This window comes from Vanessa tameamea, chromosome 15, assembly GCF_037043105.1.
Source record: "Vanessa tameamea isolate UH-Manoa-2023 chromosome 15, ilVanTame1 primary haplotype, whole genome shotgun sequence".
Taxonomy (NCBI): Eukaryota; Metazoa; Arthropoda; class Insecta; order Lepidoptera; family Nymphalidae; genus Vanessa; species Vanessa tameamea.
In genome coordinates, this window is record NC_087323.1 from 4,881,764 (window position 1) to 4,896,403 (window position 14,640).

The window sequence follows — 14,640 nt, forward strand, 5'->3', positions numbered from 1 at the left end:
AATACATAACTACTAGCACTTTACTAACTCTTAACGCATTAAAGTTTTCGTTAAATTATTACCATATCAACTTCAATATACGAACAGCAAACAAATTCGGTTGAAGTTTTCAAGCGAAGCAAATAATGTTTGCAAAATGATGTGGAAACAATTTCTGTTATATTGATTGGAGCTCAATAATGCGGTGCAATCAGTAAACTACGATTGTAACCTGTTCAATGATGCTTTAAAAGGTAATTTACAGTAAATTGTGATAGCATGTATATTTTCTATTCATTTTATTATGGAATTTTATTTTTTTAATCTCAAGATTGTGTATCATGTTGAATATTGAAACAGCTTAAATGGAACTAAAGATCGTTGTTTGTTTTTCCTCTTTATTGAATACTAGTTTTTCTCGAGGGGTTTCGCCAGGATAGTAGGTACCCTATGCCCTTTTCTGTTACCACAACGGATATGCAAAATTTAATAACGATAGGTTAAGGAGTTAAGACGTGAAACATAACAAAAATATAGAGAAACTCACTATTGTAATTATAATATTAGTAAGGATGAATCATTAGATTTTATTATATTGTCCTTTCATACTTGCGTTCTCCTCGAAATCCTTTTTCACTTTTTATTGGTGATATATTCGGCAATATATTTTGGTTTCATTTAATATGCATGGATATATGAATGTTCAGTAAGCCTGCTGAATGCCGATCACATATCGGAAATGGAACTCATATCGTCTAATTATAGCATCAATTGTGATTGTGAGATGCAAATCAATAGAAATATTTTGGTTTTAAATATATTTTAAAAGAAACTCGTAGCAACGCGAACAATTATGAAGGTAAGTATATAAAATTGAAGGGAAATTTTTAGGCGAGCGGTATGTTAAACTATGCTCAGACCTGGACGTTTACCTGTATTTATATACTCGTATGTATGAATGTTTTAATATATTTTAATCTACAAAGTCCAAAAATTAATTTAAATACATTCAGTTTTCGGCCTATTGGTATTCATGAATTCATGAACCGAACCACTAAAATGCAGTACAATTATTCCATTTAGTTTTTACAATTTTTCGGAAAGTAAATTTTAACATTTTGTATGATCATTCATTTCAATTATTGTTTTAATAAATACACGTGTTCAGTATTACAAATAATATGGATTTTTTAAAAATAAGTTCAAATCGTGGCCAGTACCTATCAATTAAAAGTATTAAATTATATTAATTAATATAGCTTAGGTTACTTATAGCTTAAGTTTAAGCTGTTATAAGTAAACACGTATAAAATCATTCAGTTTTGGATTTATTACATTTATTCGTTCAAAATATTTTCAAATTAATCATTCATTATACAGTCACGATATCTCTTAAAATTCAATTTTGTAATGCAATATGGTATTTAAGCGGTTTATCTTAAAATTATTTAATAAAAGATTATTTACATATTTATATAAGTTTTTTTTTATGATTTAGGTAGCCAGGGACGATCAGGAGCGAAGGCGTCGACGCTATGCGTTCCGTCTCCGCTAGCTGTAAGCGCCGCCAGGAGTTTGGGGGTTCTCTGTACGCCGGGAACTCTTCTAGCTTGAAGGCCAAAGCAAGCGATCCCGTGATGTCCCTCTGAAGAGTCAGTGTGGGTATCGTTGGTTTTTAGGGGGTATTCTGATAAGCTGGGGCGCATCAGGCGTTCTCAGCACCGGCGACATCCCACATACACCCCCCCATTACGTAGGGGAAACGCGTAAGATTGTTTTTTCCAGCGTAAAAAAAGACAGGAACGGTTAAATGGCCCAACTGATGGTAAATAATCAACATCGGCCACAGCTAAAAGCATGGCAATTCCTTAAAACAAGAGGGGCTCAAAGCCCTTCCAAGAAGACAAGAGTTTTGAGATGAAAATAAAATAAATATCCTGGTCTCACTTGCATTTGTAATATTACAATTTCCGTTTAAACTGTAGCAATCAGTACATCATTTTAATATCAAACCACTTTGAAATGTTTACGGTGATGCGAAACAAATTTCATCTATTTTGATGGATGGGCATATGATATCTACAGCAAATATTTAGCTTCGATTCGAACGCAAATTACTGATCATAGTGCTTTGTGATATTTGAGCTAGCTGGAATTACATTATTGCTTATTTCGGATACTAGCTATCTTTCAAATATATAACCTAATTAGTAAAATTTAGAGGCAAACGTGTATTGTTTATTTATATATTAATTTAATAGTTTTACCTTAATACTTATAAACAAAAATGGACACGCAAAAGTTTGTGGAGAGGATGGGTACTTTTATTTTAACGCTGTCGTGATAAATGACGTCATATAAAAAAAAAAAAATGGTTTCCGATATATTTGATGGGTCTTCCTAGAACTCTTTAGAGGAAACAATCTATCTACATTTTATTAGACTTAATATAAAAAAAATGCTGAATAGATATTAATGACAACCTACTCAAAGGAACATTATACTAAAACGAGTCGGAGGCAATTATTTTAGAGTCATTCAAGATATTCGAGACGGGAGAAATTGGATATTCTGCAAAAACGTACATACATACATACCTATATATCCTCAAAAATACAGAATTGAAGTCTGGTTATCTTGAGACGCCGAAATTTGTTTGAAATATGGTATTCCATAATTTTAATCACTAACATAAACATAACATAACATAATCAGCCTGTAAATTTCCCACTGCTGGGCTAAGGCCTCCTCTCCCGTTGAGGAGAAGGTATGGAGCATATTCCACCACGCTGCTCCAATGCGGGTTGGTGGAATACACATGTGGCAGAATTTCGTTGAAATTAGACACATGCAGGTTTCCTCACGATGTTTTCCTTCACCGCCGAGCACGAGATGAATTATACACACAAATTAAGCACATGAAAATTCAGTGGTGCCTGCCTGGGTTTGAACCCGAAATCATCGGTTAAGATGCACGCGTTCTAACCACTGGGCCATCTCGGCTCAATCATTTAATCACTAGTAATACTTAATATTATGAACAGCGTGTATACCGGATTAGCCGTTTTCACAGGTTATCTAAAAGGGTAAAATGTTTATCAGTTCCATAAACAAAACTTACTATAAAGAGTTAGTGTCTATTGAAAAAAATCCTAAATAAATGTTACTCATATTTGACAAATTGCTTGTTAAAAATGCATGTTTGCAAAAACTGCACAATTCAGTGAGATTACACTTTTTTTGGCAATAAATCATGAGTCTGCCTTTAGTTCGCCTATTTATGTGATTCTATTTCATAAAGACATCAAATGTAGTTAAGCAATCAATTAAGTAAAAACTATTACGACGTGTTTATCAAACGTATATGAATTATATTTTACAGTTGAAGTTATTTTCAACTCGGAAACTGTAGGTCTGTTACTTACTTATTAGCCATATTACTTATTCGATGCTTCGTTGGTCGACTGGCTAGCCAGTTATAGGATAGAAAATTCCGAGGTCCTGAATTCAAACTTCGAGTTTGATTAATATATATTTTTTTGGGTTTTCGGCTAAGATATTCGAAATTTATAATTCCTAGCACGACATTTAGAAATTGGCAGTTATGACACTGCTATTACAGCACGTAAAAGCTCTTGGTTCAGCATCTGAAGTTTCCCCTGTCGTATCGTATTGCAGCCCCATCAGATAATGGGTGCGAAGGAATGCTTCGAACATCTGTATTTATAAATTTGCACATGTGCACAGTAATATTTTCTACGTAGTAAGCTAGTCTTTGTCGAGAATAGCACCTAAAACATCATAATTACAAATTTATGCTTTTGTATAATGTTTATCATCTAAATTATTTTCGGTAGAGTATTTTTTTTACCGCAATGCCTTTTCGACGATTTGGCAAAGTATATATTTTTGAGTACACTTGTAGACCGCTCAACTGAATTCTAAATGGATAGCATGTTGGCGGTAAACCGCAGTTGGTACAACGTAGTCCTTTACATCCTCTCATGCGAAGAGGGGTTTGAGAAGGCTACAAACGACACGTGACCAAAAAAAACTGGACTCAGTAATCAAGACTATAGAATATAAAATCGCTTGCGATCAATATATTTCTTGATGTTCAGATCAAACTAAGCGATGTATAACAATATTTTTCTGTTTGTTTTCGGGTCAGATGCGCCTGCAGTGAATTTAAATAGCGGAGTCCGTAAAATATGCAAGAGATATCGGTCTCATATAGTTTTATTTTAACCAGTTGCCGGAGTATGGTACAGCAATAACTTTTTTAATCATATTTTTATGGCGCTTCGTGTCAAATGAATTTTTAAATTCTGCTTCGTATGCATGTTAGTAGTTTGAGTTTGAATTTCAAATGAACTTTATCAACTTCATACCAATGTTATTTTTATACTGATTTAATTGTGAAGTTCACTTGTAGTTATAGTTGGTTGAAGTAATAATTATGTACATATATTGTGATGCTGCCTGAAATAAAAATATGCAGTCGCATAAAATAATACTCAATCGAACGGAATTGCATAATTAAATAAAATATATATATTTATTTTAATTGTGAGCGTTGTATCTTATAAAAATATATTTGTTCAGAATTACTTAAATACTTTTGAAAAGTAAGTAAGCTAGTGATTTACGATTATTCGTACAGTGACTACTATTCAGTCACGGGATTACGAACAAAGCCCTCGAGGGAGTTGTGTCGGTGAAATATCGCTTTTGTAAGGCAACCTTACCGGAACTTTAACAATAATTATACTATATCCTGACTCTATATAATTGCATATAACTTTGAATTTCAGGTAAGTTATTGACTTTTGTTAACTTTATAAGCAAATCATAACGAACTTAGTTGTTATATGTACCAGCTAAGCTGAAATAGTTTGTTTGAAATTGAACTACACATAACAAAAGGATTTTATAATACTTCCAGAATAATTACTCGTACTTTTATGATCTTTGCAATTTATGTTGATGTGTCATATTACGTGTGTTCTGTTCAAGAGGGCAAAGGTATTTTTATGTTCTTTAAATTAGGAATTTGAATGTCAATATAATGTATTTAGTGTACTTTTTAGTACATACTTTAGGTATGTTATAAGAATTGAATTCTCATACCTTATTGAGTTACCAATTTTTCTTTTACATTTTATCAGTAGATTCATAGTAACTAAAATCTAGAAGTAAGTTTAAAAATGTAAAATAACAAAATCTTAGATACAACGAAAAGTGCAATATTTTTATATAAACATTAATTCAGATTCTATATAATTATTCTATGGATCAGTTAATTTATTTTGATTTTGATATATCAATGCATAATTATTTTTAATTTGAGGGAAATATTTCTTTTTTAATTTTTCCTGCGTTAAAAATTTATTATCTTTCCAAAAACATTTTATATACGCATACCATTGCGATTTAATAAATAGTTATAATTGTCATTTAATACCTCATATTTAGTAGATGTTAATTAAAAACGGACAATAGATACTGGTAAGATTCTGTTTGAATATGCAAGATGGCTTTGACACGTTTTCCGAGAATTAGTAGGTACGCTTTGTTATACAAATTGACACTAGGTTGTCGGGCGACAGGCCGCCTTCGCCCATATATTGCAAGGTATCTTGTTTGCTTGATTGAACCTTACTAGATTCCCCAAACACCTTAATTACAATATATTATTTACATATATACATGTGTTTCTTAATGAGATTGATATTATTGTAATTTTATGTTATTTATATTGTATAATATCAGCTGTGTCTGTCTGTCTGTTTGAACGTGATAAACTTAAAAACGACTATATTTACTTAAGATTTTCACAAATGGACGGAGTGATTTATGTGGAAGGTTTAGGTATATAATTCATTATGGTAAAATAAATAACGTAAATTAGCTGAAATGTGATGATAATTGATAAAAATATCGGAGCTTCGTTATCTGGAGGCGTGTAAGCCAATAAAGATATATTATTTTTTTAATTAAAAATATATATCTTTATTAAAATGTATTTGTTTCATACTTATTAATATGTAAGATATATAACTCTAAACATGCGTTTAGCGAGTGCTCATATTTAAACAACATTGTACATTGTGTAACAATATAAATTACAATTATTGTAATGATCACAAAATACCAAAATTGAGTAAATTCGCTCTAAATAATAACGTTGTCAAAAAGTCGTTCCGTAACAATAATAATATAAAACAAAGACAAGATATACAATTCTTAGGTCTACAAAATTAGGCGATTCCAACCAATGTATATAAAAAGTGAGAACAATATTTGTTTTAGGTTGTTTTCAACATTTTTCAGTAAAATTTACTTAATTATTTTGCGTCTGTAGGGGAGTGATTAAAATTTATTGATGCAAATATTATGTTTCAATCGCTACTTCATATTATTACTGTTAAATTTCGTTTATTGTTTAAATGGTCATTTAGGAACATATTTGATTTATATATCTGAATTAATTATCAAATAAACAGATACCTTTGTTTTAATATACATAACTATTTATTTATTTATACTGAAACAAGGTTTGGAGGTTTCTGTTAATAAAGGTTTATTTATGTTGCAGGCAACTGGTTTAATTAGCCAACTAATGAAACGCCTAGCCACTTCACTAAACGGCGCTGTTCAACAAGCTGTCTGAATGACACTCAGCCAATTCATCTTCCGTTTCTAGAATAGGGTCACTTGCTTTAGAATTAATTTGGCCTTTTTTTTTAATTGGTTAAAAAAGCCCAACTCTCGAACTCAAATTGGTCTTCTCGGTATAACCTCCAACCTAAAATGCTCCGCTTCTGAGATATTAACAAAAATAAATATTGTAATTCTAACATTAAAATTAGGTTGTTTATCAACAGTGTCGAAACTAAGTCGCATTACTTCTTCTTCACTTCGCTTAAAAGGCTAATTTAACGTGTTGGTAATACGAGCGACATTTACACAAAAATAAATGTTAACTATTAAACAATGTTGGACTTAGTAAATGTATTGGTTCGTTTTTTTTTTTAAATTTAGATTTCATGGTGAGCTGGTGGTGAATGATCACCCACAGAATTCGCCCGCAGAAATCGCTATGAAATATAATTAACTATTCCTTAGCGCCAACTAAGATGTTTTGTCTCTTGTGCCTGAAATTTTGATTCACTTTCACAGGTTCACTGATTGTTTAAACAGGAACACAGTTTTTTGTGGTAAAATAAGTGATGATTGGGTGGTACCTAATCAAACGGGCTTGCACAAATCAAGTCATAGACAAAATCTTTAGTAAATATAGGAGCGTTACACTTGCTTATTGATTGTAAATAGTTTACCACCGATTTCGAAAATGAAACTCAGCAAACACAAAGCCAATATTAAAACATAACAAATATAGTCAATATTTGTAAAACTATATACAGTGAGTGTGTTAAGAAATACGTAAAATGAAAGCCGTAACATTTTGAACATTGGCTCTTTACGGCTTTGTTTATCCCACACGATAAACGCGGTCGGTATTTATGAGTCGGGTTGGACTTAGACCACTGAATATTCGAAACAAAGCTTGCCGGTATGGACTTCATGCAGCTGTCTGTTTTGTTTTTCCGTTTAAACACGGATTTGCCAAGGCTATGATTGTTAAATGCGCTGGCATGTTGTACGCTTTAACAGTTGTATTCATGTATATAGTTCTATCTTCAAAAATAGAGCTTTAATTAAAAATAACAAACATCACACAACATTATTATTTTATTAATATAAAATCAGTGGTTAAATGTTAATACATATTTAAAATTATTTTAGAAACGTCTTCTGTTCATTTTTTTTTTGAGAAATTTAAATATTTATCTGAGTGCATTCCACGGTGAATTTCGTTGAGTGCGATGAGGTTAAAGTCAAGGTCGAATTTGAACACAACTTATAATTATTCATTTTTTATTTACTTTTGTTAAGGGAACAAACATCACACAGCAACACTTTTAAACAAAATACAAAGACAATACATTCACTAGTGCACTTTCCAAAAGTAAACAATACATAATAATGAAAAGTAAATTACAATTAAACTACAATATCAAAAGCGACCAGGACAATTCTATAAAAAAAATATATTACAGAACATAAATAACAGAAGATCAAAAGATTTACCCGCACGCTTGGCTGGGCATTGAAAAACTTGGAAAAAAGAGAATGAACGAAGGAGTTCAAAAATTAATAGCCTATAATTTTTTTTATTATTTTTATTCTAGTATTTTTAAGGGGCCTTTATAGGCAGCCTATATGTCGGTCCCATCGTTACACGCTAAATTCAATCAAAATTGGTTCAAAAAATAAGATTAAATCAGTTTGAGAGAATTACTAACAAATTCATAAATTTTAATTGCTGAAATAAATAAATAAATAAATATTGGACAACATCACATACATTACTCTGATCCCAATGTAAGTAGCTCAAGCACTTGTGTTATGGAAATTCAGAAGTAATGACGGTACCACAAACATCCAGACCCAAGACAACATAGAAAACTAATGAACATTTTCTACATCGACTCGGCCGGAAATCGAACCTGGGACCTCGGAGTGGCGTACCCATGAAAACCGGTGTACACACTACTCGACCACGGAGGTCGTCATAATAATAGCCTATAATAATTTATTTACGATTCCACATTGATTGGTCATAGTCTCATACCGATTCTTTCAGTAGTCTTGCATATTGACGCACATAGAAAAAAATAATATACGAGTATATGTATGTAGATTATATTTTAATTTGTTAATTATTGATTACTACTAAAACCAAATTAATTTGTATCGTTTTAAAAAAGTAAAGTTATAGCCTGCTATCTATAGGTCTAAAGCCTACTTTACTTTTGAAGACAAGGGCTGCAGCTTATTTCACCCACTCATATTAGATATATAGATATAGATATATACATATCGATTCAGGTTTTCACGCCATAAGTTACACGTTCCTTACGCTGTTTTTCTTCACCGCCAAGCACGACAGCTAAAAATACAAATTTATCACATGAAAATTCGATTCTTGACTTTGAATTCCCATTCAGGCCATCTCGGCTTTTATGAAATGTTATAAACTCGGATATGATGACTGGTTTTACTACTAGGGAAATTTATAGTAAAATTTCTGCCTACATCAGTACGAAATGACAAACGTGACTTGGGTGTTAAGTTATGAGACCTCATGGAATGCCCCTAAGTAAATTCATAACTTTAAGTAGAAACTTTGCTTGCTAGTTGATGTTGGGTTATATGGAATGCGTGATATTACTTAAGCCGTGACCTACACGGCGTATACAAAGGCAAAACCATGTACCTACCTAGGTACATGGTTTTGCCTTTGTATACGCCGTAAAAAATACGTACTTCCCTCTCTGAGAGCAACGAGTATAAGGGGTACTAGCATTATCAGGGTATTGTGTTGCCTTTTCTCCGCTCTTGGATCCCCAACAAACGTAGGAGCTCTGCAGTCATGTTTGTTTAATCATGTATCAATACATATTTCCTGTATGAAACAGTTTTTCTATTACACACAATTTAATTTTACCTTTTAATAAAGATTCAATATCATGTTTATCAATGTTTTACCGACTGTTAGAAAAACCCAATAAAAATGTTATTAATATTTTATTTTTTTTATTTATTAAAAAATATATAATATTTAATCAATATGCAATCACAACTTTAAATAGAATACTATTTTTTTACAGATTGATGTATTGATTCAAACGTTTTTCCCTGAAGATTTTAATATCTAATATTTTAAACACACCAGTGGGAAATGTAGACGATTTGTTAGATTTTTTATTTGATAATATTCCGCAGTAATAAACCGATTTATATGTTAAAAATTTGGCTGTTCTTTGATTTTAATATGCAAAGTGAGAAGCTATGCAAATTTTTTTGTATTTTATGTATGCCGTTTTGCATTTTTTACAAATATGAATTGTGTAGGTTGGCAATATTTATATGAAGCAGTTATGTGACTCTCATTTCGGGTTTAAATTTTGTTTTTCATTATCTCGTTAAGTTAAGTTTAAATTTTTATTTGGAAGCAATAGCATAAATAAAACAGAGGTAACTGTTTTTTTTTTGTTTACTACGTAGTTTCTACGTTTGTTGAGCGCAAAACATTCTGCCAAGACGTCAATGTTTTCTGAAAATCGACTTTATATTCAGTAAATAATTAGATACTAAAATTTTATTATTTACATAAAACCTCTTAGCTTAAAAATTACTATAATTTTTGTCAAATTAGTTTTTGACAGTATACAAAATACAGTTATAAATTGCTGCAGATTAATAGATATATACAATATAAATAAGTTAATAATTTATAAATAAAAACTATATGGTATAGAAAATTACTTTTATTTTTATGTGTTTGAAAAGATTTTCAAAATGCAAATGTTGCGAAGTGGAGTCCGTGTTCGGACACAGCCTCAAGGAAGGGATAATATTTGTGGGAATAACATCTTTGGTAAATATAATTGTTTTAAATAAATATATTTTCTTAGTTCCGTGGTGGTGCATTAATAAGTAAAGGTTAATTTTTACGGTGTCCGCGTAGGTGGTGATCAGTTACCATTAGATATCCCATTTGCTAGTCTACTATAAATACCTCATATTAAAAACATATTACAGATAATGAAGTTCGAACTATAAATTCCACAGGTTATATCTCTGGTAATGCTGTTTACTGCGATCACAGGTCTCCTTATCATATCGTGTATGAAGACACAATACAACAACAATCCGATCGTCGCTGCCAATTTGATATTCGGACTTGTAGCTGCGTGCTTATCTACTTACCAGATAATCATCACACTGTTGTTGCTTTGGCAGGCGGTTAAGGTATTAAGTACAACATTTAACCCTAAACTGCTAATGAGGTCGTTGTCGTCCCACTGTCCCGAGACGTCAAATTAATAACCTATCGAAACCGTTGATGAAGTAAGTTATAAAAATATTTTAAATAACATTGCTCAATACATTAAATGATTCTTGTATTACCTATCTGCTATATAGGATTAGATTATCTATTAGGCAGTATAGGCAACTGCCTAGGGGGCCCGCATTGACTAGGGGTCACGTGGCAATCCAAAATTGGGAAATTGTAAAATCCAAATGTTTATTCAACTTTAATCCTAAAGTGATGGCAGATAGTAAAAAACCCTCATTATGAATAAAATTACGTTGTCATAAAAAATATATTTTAGGAAGTTAGAAAAGGGTTACATGAGTCTGAGAAATGAATTGGCTAGGGCGACAGGGTTAATCCGACCCTGTCTCCATCCAATTTTATATCAATATACTTATCCAATTAATAATTTACTATTTATGAGTCTTAGATCGAACTATATGTATATTTAAGTATTTATTTACATCAAGATATGTTATAGACAATAGTGCATTACTCAATCCCTGGACACAGCAGTATTCGAGGTCGGAAATCCTTCCATTACGGTTTAGTTCCGTTTTCAGTGTGCATAATTGTTCTAGTATTGAGGATTAAGCGATTGAGATTTAGGCCGTGGTGATCTATTTTAGATGAATAAGTAAATACAACAAACGATTAGCTTATAAGTAATAATAATCTTTATTTTATATTATATTTAAAATTATTTCATATTATTAATTGTTATTATAAAAAAACGATCTCATTAAATGTTTTCCAATAATTTATTAATAGAAATATTTAAAGGTTGTTTCTAGCAAATAAAAATAAAATAAATTATATTGAATCAAGTATTTTGTTATCTATTATTCTCGGAAAAACGTTTCTCTCTGGAGTTAGTCTTAATTAAAATGTAAATTGTTAGACAAAATCGGTTAGAATACTTTAATTTAACTTAGTTGACGAGCAAATGGGCGACCTGTCGGGTAAATCAGCACCTGGACCCATATATGTATATCGGAAATTAATCTCTTAAATAATTTTATAACTAGATGCAAAAAATAAATAATTAAATACGCAATATGTAATGTTTGTTTTTCTAGTTTATGTGGTTCCAATGGAATAGAATATCATCTCAAAATATGGATCTTGTAAGGGTTGTCACTACAGAAATAAATATTTCTGCAGAGTTAACTGATAGATTTTTTTACCATTCATACATGCAAGCATTTAATGCCTCAAATACAGGTATTGTGTTCGTTTTGGGGACGTGAAAACAACAACCAAATATTTTCCCAAGGAAAGTTGGCAGAGTTGGTCGGCTGTCAACGTCTGTCGGGTTATTTTTTCTGCGGTGATACTAAACTGTATCTATCACAGATGATAATTATTTAATAGCGAAAAAAAGCGAATGATATTATGAAATATTCATATAAATTATTTATTAAATTGTATGTGTGTTTACATGATCGAGTAGTTGAACATGTGAATTTTCAAAGATAACCCGATACGTTGTTTCTCTTTGTGTTTATAATTCAACTCGTGCTCGACGATGTGGAAAAACATCACGAGAAAGCCTATATGAATATCTATCACATGTGTATCAAATCGAATTTGAGAACTAATATGGAATATGTTCATTGAGAGGGCTCACCTCGGTATTTACAGTCTGTTTAATACTTACTATTTAATTTTATATTATTTATTTTTACTATGACAATATTGTAAATAGTAGTGATTTTTCAGACAAAGGGCAACATATTCCTGTGTTCACTGTGGTTCGTGTCCCACATATCATTGCTGACGATGTACTTTCTGCTGTTCAGCGCGGAGGTTGTGGTCTGCTTTGTGAAGAAGCGATTCATTACTGCTGTCGTTACTATGTTTATAGGAATTCTATACGAAGGTTTCTATTTTTATTATAAATACTTTTGAGTAAGAACTTAAGTGTACATCCTATAACATAAGTAATGCCTTTACCTTGCCAGCTAAGTATGCGTGAATAATCCAATTCACCGAATCGAAAATCTTAGTTATAACTTTGGAATGATCAGTGGTCTGTTCTTTTATATAAGAAATGTAAGCGGTGAAAACAGTCACTTAAAAGCTAAATTAACAACAAGTTGCTATATTTGCTGTGCGTAATTTATTAGATTTGTATAATTTATTGGATAGAAAACTATTACCGCAGATTTTTTTTCCGTATTTAAAAATATTACTTGGTATCTGTTGAGGCGTAGCAATCGGTAATAGTATAGGTTCACCCCGTGACATCCTTTTTAAAAATGATGTTTAAAAAGTTTCGATTTCGATTACAGAAACCGCTAATTACATAATAAAAGCAAAATATGTTAATAATATATGAAATATTTTTTTTGTAGGACGGACGGAGGTCACCCCTGTTCATAGACATTGGCGCTGTAAGAAATATTAACTATACCTTACATCGCCAATGCGCTACCAACCATGGGAACTAAGATGTTATGTCCCTTGTGCCTGTCATATCTAAATAATATAATATTTATTTGACAATATTGTGAGACTAATAAATAAAACGAAAGTAATTGTGTATTTTTCCAATTTATACAAAAAATAGAATTGAAGTACATTAGTTTCATGTATTTGGGTTTTTAATATTTCTACATATATCTGCCTTGCTTAAACTCGTAAGCTATGTAAGCACGCTAAACTTATCATTTAACAATTTGATTACAAACATCTTTGTCGCCTATTATCAAATCAAAAGACCTTTTCGAAGGAACTATACAAATACAAATTGTATAAATATAAAAAAACTACCGGAAACTATTTAAATGAAAGTAAAAAAAAAAAATCCAATATTTATTTAAAAAAAATAAAATAGGAAACGACCTACTAGAAATGTTTTAGTTTGTGCTACGAATATTTATAGAAAATAGAAATACTCGTATTATCGAAATCTTGTGTTGAATTAATAAAATATTTAACATTAATAAATTCTTATAACAATAAATGGTGAGCATATTTGTTGTTGTTAGAGATAATATTGGTATTCTGAGTTTGTTTCATCAAACTGAACGACAACATATGTATAAATTGTTGCATTGATATTATTAACTTATTGTATTGTTGTTTCAGCCACTTTTATATACTTTGCCATTATAGTCAACAGCTATTTACATTCTTTAAATCAAACAAGATACTTATAAAAAAATCATGTAACATTTTATACCCCTTTTGTAATTAATATTGTAATTTTATTTCATTTATAAATATGTTTTGAAATGTTTTTTGGAATAAAATATTTATGGTTTTAATTTAAAATCTTTAAATGTAACTTTGTTGATACTGCTCGATATCAAAGGATTTTAATTAAAGGTAGATGAAACGTCCTTTTATTTACGGAAGCTTCATTAAGAAAATTTTGATGATCAACCTAATTTATTTATTTTTAAGAAAAAATTATAAGAAAAACATTTGAACTTAAGTCTTTCAAATGGATTTATGTTTCAGAGATAAGTTGTATACATTGATATTAGAAATATTACTAAATATATTATATGTTTATAATCGTCTGCCTTGTTGTTCTAGTAGCTTATTAAGCCACAGATCACGATCTTGGGTTATTATTATTATTTTGGCTTTGCGCCTGAATTATTTCCAGTCGTGTGGATTTGCGGACAAACACTTGAGCACTATAATATGTATATCCTGTGCCGTTATGTATACTCCCTTCAGAATGGGCACTGTGACTGCAA

General features: G+C 30.9%; 1 protein-coding gene across 1 annotated transcript; it reads left to right on the forward strand.

The window, feature by feature from the left end:
• Positions 1–10,685: 10,685 nt before the first annotated feature.
• On the forward strand, positions 10,686–12,838 carry LOC135193664 (uncharacterized). Its single transcript, XM_064217200.1, has 2 exons — positions 10,686–10,860; positions 12,650–12,838. The coding sequence occupies exons 1-2, from the start codon at positions 10,696–10,698 to the stop codon at positions 12,836–12,838; spliced, it is 354 nt and encodes a 117-aa protein (XP_064073270.1). The 5' UTR covers positions 10,686–10,695.
• Positions 12,839–14,640: the final 1,802 nt, after the last annotated feature.